The sequence below is a fragment of the Oreochromis niloticus genome, linkage group LG12, assembly GCF_001858045.2.
Source record: "Oreochromis niloticus isolate F11D_XX linkage group LG12, O_niloticus_UMD_NMBU, whole genome shotgun sequence".
Classification (NCBI taxonomy): domain Eukaryota; kingdom Metazoa; phylum Chordata; class Actinopteri; order Cichliformes; family Cichlidae; genus Oreochromis; species Oreochromis niloticus.
The window spans coordinates 21,081,750-21,105,836 of NC_031977.2; the positions used below are offsets into that span (position 1 = coordinate 21,081,750).

The 24,087-nt window shown below is 38.5% G+C and overlaps 1 protein-coding gene across 6 annotated transcripts in view; it reads left to right on the forward strand.

The window, feature by feature from the left end:
• The window catches only part of frmd3 (FERM domain containing 3), a 59,104-nt gene that overhangs the window by 22,231 nt on the left and 12,786 nt on the right, over positions 1-24,087 (forward strand). Inside the window, exons 4-15 of one of the 6 annotated variants that reach the window (XM_025896995.1) lie at positions 4,195-4,276; positions 6,691-6,788; positions 9,373-9,496; positions 11,297-11,384; positions 12,790-12,878; positions 14,368-14,431; positions 14,831-14,866; positions 15,429-15,437; positions 17,300-17,388; positions 18,888-18,962; positions 21,061-21,129; positions 21,289-21,413. In XM_025896995.1, coding sequence (XP_025752780.1) covers positions 4,195-4,276; positions 6,691-6,788; positions 9,373-9,496; positions 11,297-11,384; positions 12,790-12,878; positions 14,368-14,431; positions 14,831-14,866; positions 15,429-15,437; positions 17,300-17,388; positions 18,888-18,962; positions 21,061-21,129; positions 21,289-21,413 — 948 coding nt within the window. The remainder of the gene's footprint in view (positions 1-4,194; positions 4,277-6,690; positions 6,789-9,372; positions 9,497-11,296; positions 11,385-12,789; positions 12,879-14,367; positions 14,432-14,830; positions 14,867-15,428; positions 15,438-17,299; positions 17,389-18,887; positions 18,963-21,060; positions 21,130-21,288; positions 21,414-24,087) is intronic. The other 5 variants (XM_025896996.1, XM_025896997.1, XM_025896998.1 and 2 more) reach the window with 5 other exon arrangements.

Here is a 24,087-nt window from a genome sequence, read left to right on the forward strand (position 1 = left end):
CAAAGACGTTGCAGTGGAAGACAAGCTTATGAGAGTACGAAAACAAGTAAACAGCCTGCCTGCTTTATGTGCACGTCACATTCAAATCTTCATAACAATCACCACAAACAGGAATGATATTAATATTTTTATTTTCCATCTCCAAAAAAGGATGCAGATTTTATCTGATTACTTTATTTGTCTATTTTGATGTCCCATTTTTGACTATTCTGTTTGGTTAACAAGTCCTTAGGATAATAACAGAAAATTCATTTTCTGGATGTATCTGTGTAAGGTTTACTGAAATGACATATGCATTGACATAGGTACACGTATACAACACCTCACTAATACAAATATCCAATGAACCTATCACGTAGCAGCATTTAGGCATGTAGGCATGGTAAAGACAACTTACTGAAGTTAAAATTGAGCTCTAGCCTATTACACATACAGACATTTGAACCATCAACACTCACATTCACACCTATGGGCAATTTAGAATCACCAATTAACCGAACCCCACTAGCAGCAGTTCTCTGGGCAAAAATTCTTTGGAACTCAAATAACCACTCAGTGAAACAATCTAAGCAGAAGAGCATCTCTGAGCACACAAACTGTTTATCTTAGAAGCACATGGGCTACAGCGGCAGAAGATGCCCTTCCTTGACCCTTCCTATCTTCTGGAAACAGGACACTGAAGCTAAACTAAACTAAAATGACAAACTCAAAGAGAACAGGGGTTGTACCTGGTGTGGTCTGCTGCTGCTCTAGCAGAAGACCGCACTGAATGCCACTTCTGTCAGCTAAGATTAGGAAACTGGGGCTACAATTTGAACGAGCTCACCAAAATTGGGCAGTAGAAGACTGGAAAAATGTTGCCTGATCTGAAGGGTTTTATTTCTGCTGCAACACTGACATGGTAGGGTAGAATCTGGCATAATAATATTTTTTACTATTGTGAGTTTTAAATCCAGTTGTGCAATATGGATGAAACTTGAAAAATGGCATGAAAAATTAAGCAAGTTTTGAAGGAGAAAGAGGGTCCATCACAGTACCCATAAAGTGCATGGGTGTGTTTCACTTTCAAAGAGAAAACAGATCCATTTAAGGAAACAAGAAGCGATGGAGACACAAACACACCAGATTTTTTTTTTTTTAACCAGGAAACTGCAGCTCTAGTTGTGTCTGGGCTTGAGTTTAGCTCAATGTTTATTGTTGTTTATACTTGTTCCATTTGATTAGGTTTCATGGCCAACCTTTTTATTTGGCTTTAGGGAAAGGTCAAGCTTTCACATTTTCAAGGTTACCAGAGTGGCATTTAATGTGTCACTGGAGGCCACTTAATTTTACTTATACGTTGTAATAAGAGTTTACACAAACAGCCCGAGGGGTTGTTTTCAAGCTGAGCACAGCCTTCTTTCCCCTCATGATGTTTGCCTCTGATAGATTTTGCCTCTGTTATGTCAGTATAACTATAATAAGCTTGAGAATGTGACACATATAATCATACAGTCTAAGTTCCCTAAAAGAAGACACAATACAAAGGTAAATAATAGAGTGGTTCTTGTTTTCACCTTTGCTTTCCTTCGTTTCCACTTACTCTTTCACATCTTTACATTTCTATCTAGTGTTGAAAGATTGCAGCGGCTTTCCTCCACTCTCCCACCCTCCTTTTCTTTCCGTGTCTCAGTCTGAAGTTCACTAACCCTTTTAATGACTGTCCTGTTCTTTCTGTCCTGTTATAAATTAATAAAAGAGCTATTAGTAAAGTATTCAGCTCCATCGGAACATGTGTGAGATGACAGAAGGGGTAGGCTGAGGATATCAGTGAAAACTGGAAGAGAGAGAGCGGGAACAAGGGGGAAAAAGTACTAAAAGAAGACAGTGATAGATAACGTAACTAAAGAAAGAAGAAAAAATGAGCGAAAAGAGGAGATTGGAGAGACGGTTTGAGATGAGAGAAGCTGACAGGGTGAAAGAAAGAAAACGAGATTAGAGGGGAGTTGTTGAATAGATCTGAGTTGCACTGACACATCAGTTCCCTGTGGCAGGATTTACTCCCAAATTAGGTTTCAATGTGTGCGTGCACTTGTGTTTTATTTCGTCTTTGTGCATCCCAGCTTACGTGCGTTGGCAAACGTCACATTTACACAGCCATGTCTTACCCGCACAATTCACTTTCTCTAAAATGTTTTCCAAAAAAACCTCTTCGTCCCTTAAGCTTGAGAAATAATTATAAGCAGCTCAAGTTCTTTGGGAGCGGGTGGGAGGATTGGCTCTTTCATATTGCTCAGCATGTATTATGTAGATGTGTGCTGTTTTTCATAGCTGGATAACACCGCAGAGGATCCTGCCATTAAAGGGAGAGTGGTGAGGGCACTCTGGATGATTTCTATCCCATGTGAAATGATACTTTCTTCCTCCTTGATGTTGACTTCAGAATGCCTATCAGATACTTTTGCATCTTTGTTTTTAGCGTCTCCTTTGCCTCATCCTCTTTGAAATCTCTCCATGTGCACTCAAAATAACTCACATGTGTACACGAGTAAACTTCAGATGTAAGCTTCGCCTGTGAGAACAGCAAAGACAAAACAATTCATTCATTATTCTAAGATTTGTAGCTTTCTACCTCAAAATAATGAAGAACGGGTGATTCAGCTGTCATGTTGGATTTATTACTCGTGGTTTAAATGTCTTTCTGTAAACCATCCATAGCTGTCAATTATATAATAACATATTTTTTTCCATCTGCTGAATTTTTAGTTTATAATGACCCAAAGAAGGTCAAAATTTCCATTTCATTTTTTTTTCAATTCTTTTTCACCAAGTTTCATTAATAGCCTTCAACACTTTGTCACTAGCAAAGGCCTGAACCTGGAGGTATATTTATGGATATGAACTTAAAAAAAACCCAACTTTCAAATATTAGCTTTCAACATTCATGTGTCAGAGAAGGCAAATTCGAGGCTACAGACCCTCTATAATGGATACGGACCCTGTGGTGTCTGTAACCATTATATTGGATTTTCTGAAATAGTTCACAGGCTACAATTTTTTCCACTCTCAAAATTGGCAAAGAGTATCCTCAGAGCAAGCAAATGTAGAAAACCACAAAATTGGATTGATTGTGTCCATCAGAAAATTCAAATCAGTTGCAAAGCTGCCAAACAGGAAGTGACATCAAATCTCCAAAACGCTTTGATCTACGCTTTGAACCAAACATGGAGTCAAAATTTTATATCGAGCGAACAAAATTCTGGCTTTTGATCAATAGATCCTCAGACCAAGGCTATCAGTTAACTGTTTTTCTGTTAATTAAAGTGAGCACCAAAGACACCAAATGGGAGTTGAAATGAGTAAAGGGTCCTATAAGATGTTTTATTTCTTTAATAACCAAACTTAAGGAAGTCTTCACTTAAGGAAGTATAAATTATTTAAAATGCATTATATACAATTACTGTATTAAATCTGTTGCTATGTATGATGGTTTCCTCTTGGTGTTTCAGTGTTTTGGTGTTTGTATATCTTGTAAATGTTCTAACTTCACAGGGTAAACATTGAATATTATTTTTATATGTGAGTGCATGAATATGTTTATAAGCAGATGAGCTGTGTGAGACCTCAGGAGGGAGTTTAAGCTATCGCTGTCATTTGATCCAAACCCTTCAGCCTGTCATTGAGTATATGTGTGTGTGTGTCTGTGACCGCTTATGTAACCTTGTGTATGTATGTTACGGTGCATATTTAAATACTATTCAAAGCACAAATCCTCTCCTAGAGATATGAACTGCTTTAGGACTCAGATCAAAGGAGAAGGAACAGACCCCAGTTCAAGTGAAGCACATGCCCGTGTGTGTGTGTGTGTGTGTGTGTGTGTGTGTGTGTGTGTGTGTGTGTGAGTAATTACTGTAATTATGAGGTGACTAATCAGTATTGGAGACATGCTGTGGTTTCTGTTTTTGTCCCCAGCTTCTTCTTCTACACAATCCCGATGGCTCCTCTGTCCTCTCTTCCCCTCATTTATCTTTCCTCTTCTTTTCTCTTCTTATCTGCTTCTTAAAATCTTCTACTTTCCTTCTGATGCCCTTTATCATATCTGTCAAGCTTATCTCCTCTTTTTTTCTGCAAGTTCTAACAGCCCTTTAACTTTTCTTACAGTTTCTGACCTCTCTTAGTTTTTTCATCTCAACATCGTGTCTTTCTTGTCTCCAGCAGCTCAGCAGCCGTACACGATGTGCTTCCGGGTCAAGTTTTACCCGCATGAGCCAATGAAAATCAAGGAAGAGCTCACCAGGTAAACAAACACTGGCGATGGCGTATGAGTGAGAGAGAAAGAAGGCAGGCTGAGAGAAAATGTAAAGTATTTCTGAGGTTTTTCACGGACAACCATCCCTAGAGTTTACAGAGAGGAGAAAATATCCAGTGAGTGGAAGTGTGTTATTAAATGTTCTCTAGTGATTGATTGCTTAAAACTAAATGTGTAACTAAATGTGTCATTGCTACAAATAGTTACTTAAAGTTTTAGTGCTTGCCACTCAATTGGTAACGACATAACCACAAGATGATATTGTGTGAGGTTACAGGTTAAAGGCTCTCGAAACTGTAGATGAGCCCATGAAGATACTATATAAGTAAACAAACTAAATAAAAGATTTGGAGAGAGTCTGCTCCATCACCAGCGCCACCTCTGCCAAAACAGACCCAAACACACAAAGCTTCTCTCAGGCGCAGTGATAATTAGAGACACTCACCCAGCAGGGACTTGTGTTCTCTGCCCTACGTCTTACCAACTCTGCTTCTCTTTATCAGTCCTAATTTTCTCTTCCATTCCTTCACTTCCATCCTTCTTCCTCTCTGCCTTCCCTTGTTTTTTTTGTCTTTCCGCCCCCAGTGTCTCCTCCCTTCCTGCTGTCGATCGTTCTTCTTCCTCACTGTCAACTCCCCCTCCACCCTCAGGTGCCTCTTCACACCTTTCAAGTCATGTTTCCACGTCTTTCTGTCCTATTTTTTTTCTTCAGATATGTCTGAAACCTATCCCTCTTTTCTTGCCTAATTTCAACTTAGCTGAATTCTGCTTCAGTTTTTCTCCAGATGTATTATTTATTAGCTCTTTATTCCTCCCTCTGAAAGAGCTGCGTGTCCATTTCTGTTCATTCACGTGTCCTAAAGAAACAAACAACCTCTTCTCAGACTCCTAAGGAAAAACATCACACTGGCACACTACTTATGAGTTTGAAGTGGAAGATGAAGTTGAGATGAGTCGGGAAAGTTCACAAGGAAATGCAGTCAGTAATGAAATCCTGTCGAGTTCTCAATATGGAGTTATGTCTGGGAGCAATTTTTTTCCCCATCATCAAAATCCCCAAACTTTTAATGGTAAAATGTGCGCGCTCCAGTTTGCAAGATGTAATTTTAACTCTTATATATGAAGAACTATTGAAGATAGATGAAAAAGTTAACCCACTGTTCTGTAATCATTGATTATGGTATTAAGTGTTTGGTACCTCACATTATAGATATGAATATAGCAGGTGTAATTTTTAGCACGGCAGAAAAGTGTATAGGGACACGAGGGTTGTGGGTGAGTGTACACAACTAAATTCTTCTTCTTCTTCTTTTTATTAAATATGCAGTTCAAAGTTCACCAAATGCTGAGTGTGTGTCTCTGTTCATTTTCATACACAGATATTTCACAGTGCTGGAATTAAAGGGCAAAGTCAGCACTTAATCCTCATCTAAGGATTTTACAGGCTGACTATAACGAAGGTCCTCTTCATTACTTATCCAGCCAATATAACACACATGAGTAATTTTAACATTATTTGTGTAAAAGAATACACTCACATGAAGACGTTTGACATGTTTTGTCAATTATTTATACTACACTGACATTATTCATCATATTTGCAAACTGAAGTATATAAAGGTGCTCTTTTTGTAAAATTTAAATTTATCTCAGACATTTATCTTCATACAGAATAACGACATCATTTCTGTGTTTAAGTGGGCACCAAAGCCTAATCTGGCTTTTTCTACGCTTAAGTGATTTAAGAAACCTGAAAAGCAAATCTATGTACGCAGACATTCTGACTAAATGTCCTAAAATAAAAGGAAGCACAAAGAAGAAAAATGAGCGAGGTTATCTAAATGTAGATCATGGTGTTTATTTATAGAGTCAGCTGCACTCTGACTCTATAAATAAAACTGTTTAGCTACAGCAGCAGGGTTTTCGCTCCATTCAATCTTTTATGCTTTGCCTCTCCTGCGTCTTTCCCTCAATGAAAAACAAGTTTGATGAGTCAGTGGTGACGTCCCAACTGGAAACTCATCTGTTCCCCACTTTTTTTTGTCTTCTTGCTAACACGAGACAAGTCTGCATGTCAGTAGCACTGAAGGTGTTTCCATAGTAACTAAAGTACCACATTCTGCTGGTGAAGATGTATGTTGCCATAGCTATACTTTCCTTAACTACCATGGCAACAGTTTCAGATTGTTATTTTCTCATTGGATGCTGAATTTTCATCCAAACTATTTGGAAACAGAAATTGTGAAAGCAGAGTATCGGTTCCCCTTCATAATGTGAGCAGTGGCTTTATATAGTATATTGTAATTAAGCGTCTGTTAGTCATTTGATTTATTTAAAATAAAAATCAATATTTATGCTATAAGACTTTCTTTCTGTAACTTTATGCGTGCGTGTGCATCCAGGTATCTCCTGTACCTTCAGCTGAAGAGAGACATCTACCATGGTCGTCTACTGTGTCCTTTTGCTGAAGCTGCATATCTGGGAGCCTGCATCATACAGGGTGAGGCCTTACTCATAGTGAATGTATTAGAGATGTAGCCAATATTTCACAATTACATCCTTGGTGACATGTTGGAGTTTTAAATGAAAAGCACACATATACATTTACACAATTTAATTTGTAAATTATAAGGGCGGAAATTACTGAAATGACTGAGCTGCTTGGGTTGTAGCTGTAATAAGAATAAGAATAAGGATACTTACTTTCTAGCCTTTTCCAGAATGCACATTTGCAAAGTGCTTCATGATTTGAATAGAATGAACACATCAAATTAAGTTAAGAAACTGTAATTACCAATTTGAGGTATGGTGTCTGAGGTGTTGATTCTTGACGATGAAATCTGTAGTCTGTAGCCTCAAATCAAAAGTAATCAGCTGAAGTCACAGAAGCACAAGCTGTAAAATGACTACTAACAAATCACTGTTTGTGCCTGCAAATGCATTTACTTCCTTATTTAATCCATATTTTATTTAAATATTAAATTAAATCAAAATTTGAATATAGTCCCAAATCAGAACAACACTAAAATAACACCAACAAAACAGAGAAAACCTCAACGATGATATGACCCAATATAAGCAAGGGCTTTGGCAACAGTGGGAAGGAAAAACTCCCTTTTAACAGGAATAAACCTCAGTGAGAGGAGGCCATCTGACATTATCCGTGGGGGTGAGGTGGGGGAGATACTGTTTATTGATTGTAAATATTCAACTACCCACCAACAACACACTATCTAATGCTAGTTTGTCTATCTGATATTTTTATCATCAGTGCTTTTTCATTTAATTTATAGAAAATCACTAACAAACACAATTTTAACATGTAAAATCAGATATATCAACTGTAGTCCACATATTTGCAGGTCTATCAATTTCTTCATTAAGCTTGAATAAACAAGCTCATTGCAAAGAACAAAAGTTTAGGAAATGTAAAAATTAAGCCAAGTAAAATGCCTCTTTTAGGTTACTGAAATAACTTTATAAGTCAAAGTGCTGTTTTAAGTTACTTTAATTCAAGATTTCAATTCTGAAAGACCCATGTGCTTTTTTTAAAAACATTTTTTTTACCGTTTTTATTCATTTATTTATTCATTTTTACATCTTACTGATTTGTAAATACTTGTATGTCTTATTCAAGCATTTTAAAAGTTCAGCTAACTGTCATTACTATGTTTAGTTACACTGTTAATCTAGTGTTACAGAATTACAGTTTTAAATTTGAGCATCCTCTTGCACTGTGTTGGGTAAAATTCAACACTCATTTAACTTAAAGTGCTTAACTGTGTATTTTAACCAAACAATGATCTTACCTAATTATATCAAATGTAACTTAACATCATCCAACCTCTGTGTAACCACTTTCTAACCCCTGTTTGACTGAGTTCGTCCTCATTAACCAGCTGCCTTTCACAGCATCACACTGTCATTATAATCCTACATTTTTTTTTTAAAGTAGATGTATGTGGACTACTGGGAAAAGGAATAAAAGAGATTTTTTTCTTCAGTCAATTAAACGTAACCGTTTAATGCTGAATCACAGCGCAGAGCCACTTACTTTAATATGGATTAAGAAAAGAATTAGCTGGGCTGTATCATATAAATGAACCCTTGTGGCTCATACACAAATCCTTGAACTGTGCTAACACCCTCTGATTGGCTCATATCCCCAGAGAAGAGAGTGTGACTGGTTCACTTATCTCAAAACAGAGCATGTCTGCAGTGTATCATTGGCTGCTCTGATTAACTACGACAGGTCTCTGTCCTACTTTGTCAGGGTGTTGATTATAGAGCTGGGGAATAGTTTGAGGATTATTGTTTAATTAACTCCAGGCAAGTTTTTGATTAAACCTTTCTAAGGATAGTTAATTAAGATATCATTAAAAAATAAATTAGTGGATTCAATGAGCACAACAATAATCTGTGTTATTTGAGTCAATTGCTCATAGGTATCTTATTCTGTGGAAATTAAAAAAAAAAAAGGAAATGATCTGTCTTTGAGCCTTTGTCTTAGATTGAGCAACCAGGAAATTTGCTGATGATACAAAGCTGTTTAATATTACAGCGGGTATTTTGTACTTGCACACTCCTGTCTTTTAATATTGTCATAGTCGTTAGTCTAGCCACCCGCTGCACTCATGGTGTCATAGCTATTCTAACACTTTAAACACAAATACAAAACAACTCAGTGTGACCATGCTTAATAATTCAGACTAAAGTCTATAACTGTCCTGACACATCCATTTGCAATCCGATAATAGAAATAGATAAGCAGTTGCATGTAAACGGAATAAGTACTATAAAATTAAAGTTACAAATTTTAAGATTGTTTAATATGCAAAGTTCAAGTTGAGTAAATCTTGAGTAAATAAAACATGTCTTTCTTCATTTAATTTTGCTTTACAATGCAGTTTTTCTGTTAACCTGAGCTACATGACTGCTAACTGTAGGTACATACTATATATGCAGTGAAGGGGTGTTAAATTAGTTCTTTATATAAAGTTATCAAACACTGTATACTAATTTCCTAATGTATTTGACCTATTTTCAGATCATTTTTTTACTGAAATCACCCTTTCTCTTTATAGCTGAGCTTGGGGACTATGACCCAGAGGAGCACCCATCAGACTACATCAGAGACTTCAAGCTGTTCCCTAAACAATCCCTCAAACTGGAGAGGAAGATTATGGAAATTCACAAGAATGAGCTCAGGTGAAAGAGTAATGTCTTTTTTTGTCTCGTGGTTTTGTTGTTTGTCTGGAGAAGGGTTTTTTGGTCTATTGTGGGCTTTTTGGGGTATTGTTATCACCTCGCCAGGCGGACAGGCAGTGTGTACAGCCAAGTTTGTGAATGTGATAACTCGATGATAAGGCAACGTAGGATTTTTGAATTAATTGAGCCTTTGGTGCAGCTACTTTTTTGAAGATCTTGAGAATACGATAACAAGGTGATGAAGGAGTTGCACATTTATACCATAGGTGCATCTACTGGGAGGCTGAGGGATAGCACTGGCGGCCGCCAGTACTTTTTTATTGTTGTACCGTTTGATGTTGGTGACAGGTGTCGATGCTCACTCCTGTGATCTGTGTTTTATAACAGGCTGCTGACACGACTGTCTACACAGCAGACAATAAAATGCTGCCTTTCTTTCTGGTTAGACACAGAATTGTGTGATACCCAGAGATTTAAGCTTCAATGCACTGGAGAAGGTATTCTCAGTCGAGATTTGGTTGAAAGTAAATAAAAACATCCATTAGCTTAGAGGAATGAGCATGAATTATTTATTTCATGCTCTGTTTAGACACCTTGCTTGTTACTACTACAGAATTTAAATTTTGATGAAAATCACTCATCCCTGATAAATTTGATCATCTTGTGTTCTATTGCATGTGAACAAAAGCTAGACATTCTGGGTACCACTACTGTATCTTTGAACCCTTATTTGCCTCTTTTCAACCATGTGATTACCTTTCCTGAAGGGAAAATGGTTCTGCAATAAAGAATAGTACAAGTAAAAAGTCATTAAAAAAGCATGCACTCAGTAGATTGAATATGTACTCTACAGGTACAGCATAAGTTTCTACATTATATTATATGTAGTACTGTATACATAAATCCCCTCTCTTGGGTTGTTTGTGTGTTGCTGCAGCAGATTAATAATGTTGTGACCGTCACACTTACAGTGATTATAAAACATCAAAGACAAATCCTTCATTTCCCACAGCACAGAGGCAGATGAAGCCAAGTGCCCTCTGTCTGGCCCGATGGGTACGACTGACAGGATTAACAGCATGTTGATCAGTACTGAGCTGTAGAGAGACTTCAGGTGATTTTTGAATGGGAAGCACTCTGTCTGCAAGCTACATTTCCACAGGCATTCTGTAATGGGTTTTATGCTTTCCTTTATCTGCACAGACAGATCCAATATATGTGTGTGCAATTTTAAAGTTGATTTATATGTCTGGAGTCTTGAAGTGAACCAGTGTACCACACTCATTTTCCTAATTTGCAGCACTTAGACTAATGAGCAAGTAAAGCATCAATGCCCCGCCCCCCCACAACCCCTTTGCCTGGTTTGTTATGACTGTTTTCTTTTATAATAATAAGAGATAATTGTACTCACTTTAATTGGTGAAAAATTCTGTAATACTTTTATTTAAAACTGATATTGTCTAAATACTGTAGACTTAGTACGACAAACAACCTTGTCCTTGTAAAAGAAACTAGCCTAGCAGTGGATGGTTAGTGCTGTTCTTTACTGCTGGAGAAAAAATAGCAATCCTTAGAATAAAGTCAACGCAAATTTGCTCACAACCAAATTCACTAGATATTGACCTTTAAATCTCAAAACTCTAATAAGATAATTGCATCTATTGATTTTCTATCTGGTTGTATCCGACATTTAAGTGAAATCCAATTGAAAATAATCCAACACAGGAACACCTTAATAACACATTCTTCAGTCTGTCAGTTTATAAAGTCGGGTCTCTCCTTTCCTCTGTTTTCTTTCAGAGGCCAGTGTGCTGCACTAGCAGAGCTGAACATGCTCCAAAGGGCTCACAGTCTTGAAACATATGGAGTCGACCCTCACCCATGCAAGGTAACGTAATATGGAGAATATATGCAGTACACAGTAGCTTTACACATAATGGGTTACACACTGATTTTCACACAGATGGCTTCATGTGGGCGTTATACTTTCCATGCACTCAAGCATGTGCGTATCCACTTGTGTTCATGTGATTTCGTCATCATAGGGTGTTACGTGTTCCATAGACTGTATATAAAAGATGGGTGCAGCCACTGTGACATTGTACGTTGATTAGTAACCATCTGAAAAGCTAGTGCTGGATCTGACTGTGAAACCACACACTCATTGACTAATGATTCAAGACTTATAGGTCAACAGCCAGTGAGTATATATTTTTTTATTTAAGAAAATAAGGAGGTTTTACAAGAAAATAATATTTTGCAGACAGCTGTCAGCAATTAACAGCTCTGCACACTGGTAACCCACTGCTACTACTATTACTACTACACGAAAACATAGTTGCACACACATGCACCAACGCAAGCTAGCAATTCCGTAAACGTCTCTATTGCTCCTCAGCATCCCTTGCGCTGTCAGGGGTACCCCAAAAGAAACAGTGCCATCCAGTGGCATGTCGCGTAATAGCACCTTTCTACCTGGCCTCACACACTTGCTCCAAGCAGATTAGGAAATAATTTAAGGCCACTGTTCTGAGGAAACAGTGACTGCACTGACTGATCGGAGACAACCATGGTTAGTCAGTGTCATTGATTTGTCTTCCATCTTTAAATTGTTAAAATTAGACTGTACTATCAGATATGTTACACTTGCTATTCTGCTTCATTCTCCTTTTACTTGTTTCTTTGTTTCTTGTGCTATCCCAATAGATTGAACAGGCTGCATCTGATAAAGAAAAACAATATTTTACAACTTGCTCATGGCTCGCGCTCATCCTTTCTGTTCATCTTCTGCCAAGCCGAAGTGTGAAATAGGGACATCCTCTTGTGAACAGACAAATCAAAGGATACAAAGCAGATTAACAAGATATTTAAATTCTGTCTAGTGGGAAGGATCCCCTTTATCTGTTCCACTCTTGTCTGGCAGGCTTTTTTTTAAATTAGTTTGCTGGAAATAGCTGTTACTGCGAGTACTGTACTATCATGCACATGCAGATCTATGGAGATAAAGTAGTAAGCACTAAGATGTGGGAAACACACAGGGGAAAGGGAGGGATTTACACAGATATATAGAGATGAATACAAATTTAGAGATTTACTGATGATTAACAATGTGGAAGTTATTATTTTAATTTTGCCTCACTACATCAGACTTAGTCAATCAGTCTGTATTTTAACTGCCTTGTTCTTGATCAATTAAAAAGTTTAATGACAAACATGGGATTTTGTGCATCCACCAATGAGGTCGTAGATAGTCCACTTAACTCACGTGCTGCGATATGTGTTTTTTTTTTCAGGACTTTACGGGCTCTACTGCCTTTCTTGGGTTCACAGCCACAGGTTTTGTGGTCTTCCAGGGAAACAAGAGGATTCACCTCCTCAAATGGTAAAAACATCAACCTGTAAAAAGCTCATTTTGGCTGCTCCCTTAATCACAGGTTGTCAGCACAGCAGAAGGCTCCACATATTTGATTTGTTAGATTCTTACACCAGACGCCCTTCCCTTCACAGCATTTAACGGATTACTGTCTCCAGTCTCGAACTGGAAGTCTTTTGTGTGCTGGGAAAAAAGCAAACCACTACACCGTGTAGCCACAAGTATCAAGCGTTAAACATAGATATTAAATGTCTAATCACTACCAAAGCTAACAGCAGAAAACTCTGTATTTATGATTTATCGCTGAAGTATTGCTAAACTTATAATTTTTACTAGAAGCAAATTAAAATAATCATCTTTAACTATTCCTTGCAGGCAGAACCGTTTGTTTATTTAAACATGACATCCATAAGATTATCTTGCTTCAAACTGTTAAAATACACTTAAAATCAATCCATGCATTTCCTAAAACCATGCTTTACTTAAGCAGCAGTCGTAATATCTCCATACTCATAGTTTTAAACAAATGAAAGTTCATAAGAATAAGGAGAAAAATTTAGTTTATCTATCAAAAGTAATAAGAATGGATGAAGTGCTATTTTTAACTATGCACCATTGGTAATTAAACTGATAAAAACACACAATATTTTTTGAAGTGAGCAGCTATATGTGTGTAAAAAAAATGTAAAAAAGAATATGAACGCAGCCCAACGACTGTTTAATTGATGTAATGATTTAATGATGATTTAATGTTTTAATTTGCAAAGTCATTGCCTTTAAAATCGTTGCAGCTATATAGAAACTCTGCTATCATTTGCCAATGAATGGCATCAAGTTGGCAATTACCTGCAATCTGTTTGTGATACTACAGCAAATAACTGTGATAAATGGCAATAGATGGCGATTTAATGGCAAAATGACATAGGCCCTTAGCAACCTTGGTTTTATATAGGAATATAAAAGAATACAACCAGCTGACAACCAGTTGAGTCAAGTCCTCTGTTGCTAAGAGATGCGTTGCAGGCAAGTTCTGCTCATCAGCGCAGACTTACGCAGATTGATTGCAATGTGTTGCCAATCTGTTCGGCTGCAGTTATTTGCAAATCCCACCAAACTGTCTGAGAGTGATTGTAATCAGTTCAGACTGTGATGCTCTTTGTTGGTCTTAAGGAGGTTGCCTACCTAAAGGTACTAATCTAAGTTGCTCTGCTTGTACCTGGTTAACAGTTATAGGCTAACCATAGTACAAATATACATTTGCTCCTTTAATCAAAGTTTTCTTTAACCCAATAATTCTTTTAACTGGCATTTTTTCTCTATGACATTAGCAACTGGAACTTGTGTTGCTTGGGTGGCTTCTTGTGAAGACGTCTTTACAATGACACAATCAATGACAGCAGTACTTTAAATGTACTTAAAGCTTTAAGTTTAGCATTTAGCCTATATTTAACTCTCATCTGCAGATATTTTAAAGTCTTAACTCTGTGTTTGTTTGCAGGGCTGACGTTAGCAAGCTGAAGTTTGAAGGAAAAACCTTTTACGTCATTGGCATTCAGAAAGAGGTGAGCGAGGTGCCTCTAAAAGGTTAAAAACGATGACTCAAGAGAGATGTGTAGTTTCCTCCATGTCATGACGATGAATTGTGTATTTTTGCACCAAAGTCATCGTCATCCTGCTGACTTGTTAGATATAAACCTCTAACATGTGTTCATTACTTATTACAAAGGCAAACGTTGCACAGTCAGACTGCAGAATTTGAGATCAGTTGTGTGTTAGTGACTGTTTGCCAACCCTGAGCAAAACGGACGTCCTTCATTCTCTTTCCTCCTTCTTTCCTCCCTTCTCCCTCCCCTTTTCCCCTATCCTCATCATGGTTTTGTCAGATAAATGTGCTAAGTGACTGTACTGTTTGTTATCCTGTCCACCATCACACACACTGTATATGTGTGTCGCTGTTTCAGATCTCCTTAACAGGCAGGATTCACTGTAACAGGATGGTGGGTGTGTTACAACCTCCTAATTCACATTATGTGCTGACTGTGGCCCAAATATTAGACTCCTTCACTGCACCGCATCCCTAACAAAGATAAACTACAGTATATGACACAGTGTCTCCAAACTGAAACAGAAAGCAAGTACTAACTTTCAAACAGCGGATGTCTTGCATTTGGGACACATGCTTCATCTGGTCGCTTGATGTTTATCAACCAACAGAGCTGTGGTAGATTCTGAGCAGCAGTTTCAGTGCCGCATCTATCTGCATACTTTATTCTTTCAGGATTTACAACCGATGTGCTCTTTACCTTCAATCTGCCTGAAGTGGCTCAAAAACACCTGAAAATCCTTGCAGCTAAAGCCATTTTGCTCTTAAATCTACCAATCAGCCAATCGATGAGTGTCAAAGCTGTTGTCTTCATTACAGAAGCTCAGTTCCGCTCTTTCATCGCTGCTTAACTTGTCAGTTTGTCTGCCTTGTCTGTCTGTTCGGCTCCTCGTGAAAGGCTGAAGATGCACTATTATCTCTGTGTTTCTGTCTCTTCTCTCTGTGTGTAAACATAGTCATCTCTGGTGAGTAAATACAAGTGAAAACAGTAGTGCAAATCGTTGTTGTATTTAAATCCTCAATTTGACACCTTTACCCGCAGCCCTGCCCTCACCTCACTTTATGATTGGAGGAACCTTTTATCCATAATTTATTTATTTTTTCATGATATTGTCGTTCAGTGTCGTTTGTCTGCTGTGTGTCATATAAAAGTTCTCTCTGCTCTCATTTCATATGATCACAGTTGTTCTGTGGTTTCCGTCCCCGTCTTGTTCACCATGTAATCAAATTCAGCCTCTGACTTCCAGTGAACTATAGATTAACATGCAATGTTACGCTGCTTAATCTATAACTCTATCCATGTCTCATTCAACTCATTCAATTTTTTTCATAACCGTTTCATCCTTTTGATTGTGTGGGTGTGTGTGTACTTTATTTATGTGAGGATTTGTGTGTCGATGCTTGTTTCCTAAATTTTCCACCATGTGGCAGGTCACTCCTCACTCTTCCCTCTCCTCTGATTACCTAAACCCACCTGTCCCACTTTGAGCTGATTGCTGGTTATATAGATGAAACACTGAGACTGAGATCAAAGTCAAAAATTCTTGGTCGGTTTCTTTTTGGCTGACTCAACAGTTAACTCCAAACACACAAGCATGGCTTAGCCTGTGCATGGACCTCAGTTTCATAACCAGCTGTGATATGTAAAGAACAAAAAAGACTTTCACTTCAGTTTTCAAGGTTAGTTCGAGTACTGTACCTCAAATCCCATTTGATTTGATGTGTTTGGATGAGCAGTTCTCGAAAAACCTTTTTTCCCCAAACAAGCGTTTTTGAACAACCCGTCTGACACTCGATCAGGTGTCACAACGCACCGGTGAACGCGCAGCAACGACCACATAGGCTCTGCTGATGCAGGACGCCGCCCTGCTGTGACTGATAGCATGTCTGAAAAGCATGTTGCAGAGAAGTGGTTGCAGCTGTAAAAGGCTGCATTTGAACCACGATCGTGATCTTTTAATAAACTTAATTGGTCCTTTACTGTAGGCACACAGAGTAAATAACATTGTCTTTATTGTAGTTAAATACATTTCTGACATCTGAGTTCATGTTTTCATTTTAAAATGTACAATTTCAGTCTATTCCTACCCTCAGAAGCTGATTTTTTTCAAATTAAATCTTTTTTTTTTCTATTTTCAAAAAATCCATTCATACTTCACAAAGTGCTTTTGCACGTCAGCCAAAGTGGGACCAAATACAGATTAACACGCAGTCCTGGCGCCTTCACACACCTGTGAACACACACATGGCAACTGAAGCACATGTGTGTAAATCACACCTGCATACCTGATATAACTGATATGTGACAGTTTGGGGGCTGCGCAATATAGCTGATGAAGTGGGCACAGACTGGACCCTTTCACTGCTGTCAACTTAACAGTGAGGTGTTTTTATTTTTATGTATTTTTTGTGACAGACACTTATAGCTGAATAATATCATATTGTGTTACAGTATCTCATTCTCATGTTATTGATTTCATTGCTTCGTCTCTGCCTCTATCCTCTTTGCTGAACAGTATTGATCTGGCGTCCCACATTCCCAGACTTGCAGAGCCGAAGACTAGATATTTACGGGAATAAATCCCTCCTCTTAGTCCATAAAAACCCATGTTCTGCAAGGTAGAAGCCTTTTTACTGCTGAGCACTGTGACCAAATCACTTTATCTTGCCAAGCTTACAGCTTAGGGTCTGTGGGTCAGCATTTTGCACAGCTCCCTCACATTACGTTCAACTCTTTTCTTGTCCTTATTCACACTTTTTTCTTTTCCAGTAAGCTCATTTCTCATCCTCACTGTCACTCTTTCTGTCTTTGTCCTTTTCTGTGTAGAAGAAGCTGGTGTTGACATTTCACACCTCGACCCCTGCAGCGTGTAAGCACTTATGGAAGTGCGGGGTGGAGAACCAGGCCTTTTACAAGTACGTCTGCACACACACACACACACACACACACACACACACACACACACACAAATTCATTTTTATTTTTATTGAGTTTTTCCTGTAACTGCTGAGACTGTGCAGGATCAGCTTACACCAAAACCCCGCTTCCAGTAGAAAAGTTTTTTTTTTCTTTTGAGCTCTTATATCAAGCCAAAATTTTGCTTCACTTCAAAACCGACTTTTAATTTTAGCACATTATCAGCCGTTCTCCTTAATTTACTCCCAGTACTGCAAGGACATGTCGTCGTCCTTCACTGGGGAGCAGCTGATTGCTCCAAGGCCATCGATCTCATCTGCAAAGACTATTGACCCCACTGGCATGGAGGGAATGGAGACAAGGTTCATGACAAGACAAGATGCTAACATCTATGTTCATTAATGTAATAGAGAATTAAATGTAGCGGGCAAGCACAACATATCTGCTCCCTTTTGTCAATCCCAGTTCAGTGAGAATATGAGGAGAGCAGACTGATAAACATAATGCAACTGAGATGGAAAAACACAAGAGGATTTCACATCTGCGATGTCAAATTTCCACAAAATAACAACCCAGGAGCAGTTGAATCTTTCGCTCACATCTGAGAAGATGAGCTGTGTGAAAAGAAAAGGAAGAGGCACCAAACAGCAAAGTGCGTGTGGGCGTGGAGGGGGATAAGAAGGCTCAGCGGCTCTGAACAGCTGGTCTCATTTGATGGAGAGAGGTCAGGCTGGAGGAGATGAGATTTTCCAAAGGTTTGACGCAAGAACTGGAGGCTGCTTTGTGACGGATTTCTCTACGGTGGCCTTCCTCCTCCACACTGTCAGTCAATCTGAAGGTCTCCTGCTCTGTCTTAACTGCAGGCATTCTTCACTTTTCACATGCTTTTCTCTCTGCCTTGCTTTATTTCATCAGGAAGCACCATATATATGCAAACAATCTTACAAAAGGAAGACATCGTTATAAATTTGTAAAATAGTCCTTGCCCATACAACCCTGAAAACTGACTTCTTAATGACAGCAGCTCATGTGTCTCTAAAAGGCGGACTGAGAGGGAGTGGATGTCAGCTCGAATGTCAGACAAGCATCAGAGCCGCTAAATCAAATCAGAGTGAATTGAGTTTGTGAACGGCAGCCAAGCAGAGCTTTTCCAGCATATGGTGTCTCATGCACGAAGGACAGCAGACATGTGTGTGTCTGTGCTCTGGCACCTTCTCTGCTGCACTGGAGTCTGGTTTCACATGATAAATTATATAGAATGAAACATGAAGGTTTGACCTCCAGCAATAAGCTTTTAAAAAGACACACTGTGCTGTAAGCTTGCTCAGAGGCTACTCTGTGTTCTACGTGTGAAACATTAGTGAAACATTATTGTGATGAGAGTTTGAGCCTTCAAAAATCTGTTATTCTGCTAGTACATGTGTTAGTCAGTGTTCAGTGTGCAAGGCTGCTGTACGTAATGTGTCTCTTTTTGTTTCTTCCTTTCTTTGTCTGACAGGTGTGCAAAGTCAAGTCAGATAAAAACAGTTTCCAGCAGTAATATCTTCTTCAAAGGCAGCAGGTTCAGATACAGGTGAGGCATATTATATGATTAAAGAAATCATAAGGAATATGTGCAAAGAGAATTGGGAACAACAGAGAAAAAAAGATGGGGGGGGGGCAGGAGGGGATGTTATGCTAAAATTCAAGCACTGAAATGTGAAGATTTAATGTCGTGCAAAAATGTAGAGAGTGTTTCAGTCCTGCACAGTGTCACCTTACTCTTTACTAACAGCAGCATCATCTTATCCCATGCATTTGTTGCCAAAGTGACAAAAATTAGATCATCAAGACACCAAATAACCAAGATGGGGATTCTCGTCATTGCACATCAGCACCTACATCCCGGTTTCTATGATTTACTGACCCTAATATCACCGGAAAGCTTCTATATACTCTGTTATTGAAGCTAAGTGAGCCCTGATTCTCCCCTCAGACAAAGCTCTTTACCAGGCTTACACTTCAGCCTGCCCCATTTCATCAGCTCGCTGAAGCATTTTGGCTTAAGGGCTCAGCGATGAGTAATAGCATATGGTGGAATTTGTTCTGAAAAATGGGAATTGGTCATTTGTGCAAATGCAAAACAGGACTGAGATTTGTATCCCATAAATGAAGGCAGTTTATGCAAAACGGAGCAGATCGGGTCTTTACATAATGTGTGTTGATCCAGCTGATTCCAGTATTTCCACCAGTGCTGATGCCACTGTCTCTTGAAATATGTAAGTGCATATGTTTTATATCACCCCCTAATTTATGACTTAAGCATCAGTCTAAACAACAATAGATTAATGGGTAAGATGATGAAGCCTGCTAGCTTTAAACAGTGCAGTTACAGTCTGACTAATGAAGCTGCCGACTGATGGCAGGAAACTGTCTGCTCAACAGGAACAACACTGAATGTAAGCCGAGTAGCATCAAATCTGATTTTCTCCTTTTCTTTTATGACATGAAGCAATCAGTGTAACTCAGACATACTGTCCATGAAATTGTAGTAGCACATTAAAAAACAAAAAGTTCTCATGGGAAACTGCATAGACCCTTACTGCATCAATAGGAATTAAGAGTATAAGTAGCAGCCAAGTGCTGCTATTCAAATGCACTTCATTAACTGATCATCAGTGGGTGTGAGCATTTGTGAAAGGTTATAAGGCAATTTCCAAACAATTTGAAGTCCATGATTTTACAGTAACAAAGATTACTTACAAGTAAAACTCATTCGAGACATTCTCAGGAGTGGACCTCCCAGTAAATTCACCCCAAGGTCAGATCGTGCAGTGCTCAGACAAACTCAGACTCTGTAGATCTCAGTTAGCATGTTAAATGCTAAAGTTGGCGACAGTACATTTAGATAACAACTGAACATGTGTGGCAAGGTTAGGATTCCCAGGAGAAAGCCTCTTCTTTCTAACAACAAGGCAGCACAGCTTAGGTGTGCAAAATTATATCCGTCCAAATAATAAGACTTTTGGAACAATGTGCTTTGGACAGATGAGATCAAAGTGGACAGAATTTTAGCACAAACTGTGAAGCATGGTAGTATAGGGTTGATGATTTGGGCTTAATTTGTAGCCACAGGACTTGCAGCCGTTGAGCCGACCATAAACTCCTCTGCACACTAAAGATTTCTAGATTCAAATGTGAGGCTGTCTATCAAACAACTTGGATTAATATGAAAATGATCCCAAGCAACAAAACTACAACAGAATGCCTGAAAAAGGAATGAATCGAGGCGTTGCAATGGTCCAGTCAAAGTCTAGACCTCAAACCGACTGCAATGCTGTGATGGGACTTTAAGAGAGCTGTGCATAAACAAATACCTGTGATGTGAGAGACTTATAGAACAGACATATAGAAAATGATTACTTCATATTATTGTTGCAAAAGGTGGTTCTACAAGCTACTGCTTATTTTTTCAGACGATAGCATAGAGTAAACTTATTCATATTACTGTCACAAAGGGCCTCGGGAGGTTTGTATAGTTATATAAATATGCATGTAAATGAAAAGCAGTACATTTTTTACAGACCTGCCTGTACGGAGACTAATGACCTGCCATCGTAACATTTTATTTTCAATTACAGTATTTTTATAAAAACAAACCAACCTTTAACTTATGCGTTTTTCTGTGTTAGTGGCAGAGTAGCCAAGGAAGTGATAGAAGCCAGCTCCAAAATTCAGAGAGAGCCACCAGAAGTGCGCAGGTAAGGACATCTGAGAAATCACCTGAAGTCACACTATTGCATATAAAACATAAAATAATGACAATTCCATCTATTGTTCTACAGATATGAATACCAAAGTGCACAATGGTGGTGTTATGTAAGGGTGTTAAAAAAATGCATGACGTTCATGTTTTTCAGAGCTCAGTTTGGTCAGAGTCGAAGTTTTAACTCTCTGAGCCATAAAAATCTCATCATGAACATGGAACCTTTGGTACCTGCACTGCCCTCCACTAACGAATACGAAGAGACGGCCATGGACAGCGGTAGGAGGATACTGCTTTCTATAGAAACAAATACACACAACAGACATGCACTGATGCCCCCTCTAAGAGACATTTGTGGAGTCACGTGGGATCTTCCTTGTGTAGGAGGAAGTGCATGCACAAAACTCAGAGAGTGAGAGCTTTAATTGAGCAGCTGATGCTCCCATCTCGCCATCAATCCTGTCTCCCTGGTGACCAATTGCGACATACTAAAAATACCCTCTCATGATCCCCCCTAAGGATCCCACTATAATTCTGAGTCTGTTTTTCCATGTGTCTGAACCTTTGTGTGTTTTTGCAGACTAAGATTCCATTTTTTTTACTCAGACATAAAAGGCTGATGGGGTGTCGATGTCACCCTGCCGGGCAGGCTGCGCGTACTCAGAAGTTTTTAAATGAAAACTGATACCATAGATGCATCTACAAATAATCTCAGTAACCTCCACCTCAAGGTCAGAGGTCAAGTTTTCTTAAAAGCTTATGAATGCGATAACTCGAGAAGGAAGTGACCTAGGATTTTCAAATATCTTGGATGAGTTTGAATCGCGGTGACCTTCAAGTTTTTGAAAATCTCCTTTAATCTCAGTCTTATTTCTCACAGCATTTTCTTTGTGTACTTCACTCATTACAATAACCTGTGAATTCACTCGCCGGGCGTCCTCATTTTAGGATTGACGGCGTTTTAGTAGGTAAATGTAAATGGCTTGGACATGAATTGAGCTGCAGTTTGGGGAAGGCCTCGAAGGGGACTGGCGGCGGCTCCTGGGCCTGGCAGATCCCCATGTACTGAATAGAAATGAAGAAGTTAAAGAATGGAAAAGGGGAGGGAAGGTGGGTCACATAAACGAGAACAAACAGCTTGTAGAACTGGGGGAACATATAAGAACCGGAAGGAGCGTGTTTGGAGGTATGATCCCGCTACTGAAATTCAGATACTTTATCTCCAGTTGTTATGAATCATGAGCTACTACATCAGTTATGGTATTCTGGTATTTTCTAGCAACATGCAGGATGTATGTTTTTAAACCACAAATAGTGCCTGAGTCGCTTCTTCACTTAGCTGCTGTTGATTAGAGGATTAAAACTCTTGGTCTCTGTGGATGAAGAACGATTTGATGCTCATCTTACCCTCAGTTAAAATTATATCCATCCATCCAGCCACGTCTCTTCCATCGCCTAAGAGCTTCTCCTCTCCTATTACTTAAGTCAGTATTTTTCACCTTTAATCGACCTGAACCACATTCTTTAGGTCCTCACACGCATACGGTACAGTCATGCTGTTGGACCATCACTGTCTACAAATTATTTATAGACTTCATCGCTCTCTCTCATGCCTTTTTTGACAGATTTTAAGGTCACCCCGTCGTTTTATCCATCTCTATTCCTCTTTGTTGCTTCTCTCTGTTTTTCACTCATCTCCCCTCATCCCATTTACAGGAAAATCAATTCTTTCTTGGCTCGGGGTCAAAGATCTGCAGTAGAAACCATCTCGGCTGTCTCAGTTGGTTTGGGAGGGGCAGTAGGCAGTCATCAAATAAAGGGCCTTGTACAGGATACAGGCTGAGTAAATAACATAAGATTAAATTTGAAAATGCCTTGTTTCCTTCTGCAGTTCCTGCCTTTCCCTCTGGTAATAAGATATTAAGTGATATAGTTGTAAATTATTTTAAAACATTAGAGGTTTAACAGTAAATATAATAAACTGAAGAGTTTAGAAGAAAAAAGACATTTTAAAAAGAGATGAAGACATCGATTGTTCAAATTAGGATTTTTAAATATTAATGTATTGTCAGACTCACAATATGCATGAGAAATGTAGAAAGAGAATTTGAGAGAGGACTTCTTAACACAGGCGTCTTAATGTGAAGCAGGTACGCACATCAGTCCGTGCTGTAGTCCTCCTCCCTCATGAGCACAAGTTTCCAACATTGCACATGGAAGTTTATGGAAGCTTTTTTTCCTCACTAACAAGAAAAAAAGTTGAGTAGTTAGTTTAAATTTAAATTTATTATTAAAAATGAATTAAATTCAAATTTCAACTTGACCATCTAAAACCTGAACCATGAAATAATCATTAGAAATAACAAATAATATTGAAAATGCAAAACAAAACAAAAAAATGTAAATAAAAATCTGTATGTGAGTTTTCATTTGTATCATATGTGCTGCATCTGGCTTTTTTTTTTTTTCAATTTATTGCTTAAAATATTTGTTTTGCCATTTATTTAGGTTTTTTGCACTAATGTTGTGGAGCCATAAAAAACTCATCAAAATTAATTAAGTTCAATTCCATTCAATTTTATTTAAAAAGCACCAAATCACAACAACAATTGCCTCATGGTGGTTTATGTTCTAAGGTCAAGACTCTACAATAATACAAAGAAAACATGTGACTTAACAGGAAGCCAGTGAAAAGAAGCCAGTATAGGAGAAATATGCTCTGTCTTGCACTTAGCATTAAGGAGTTAATAAGTAAAAATTTTGAGATGATAACCTGAAATGTGACTAATTGATGGCAAAAAAAAGGAGAAAGAAAACAAGCTTCCATGGGAGTCAGATGAGAGTTATGTGATTTGAGTTTAATTACGTTGCACGCTTTCACCCAACAGATGTGATTGGACGACACATCGCTGTTTCATGTGCTGACTCTGCTAAGGTGGCTGACGCGAGGACT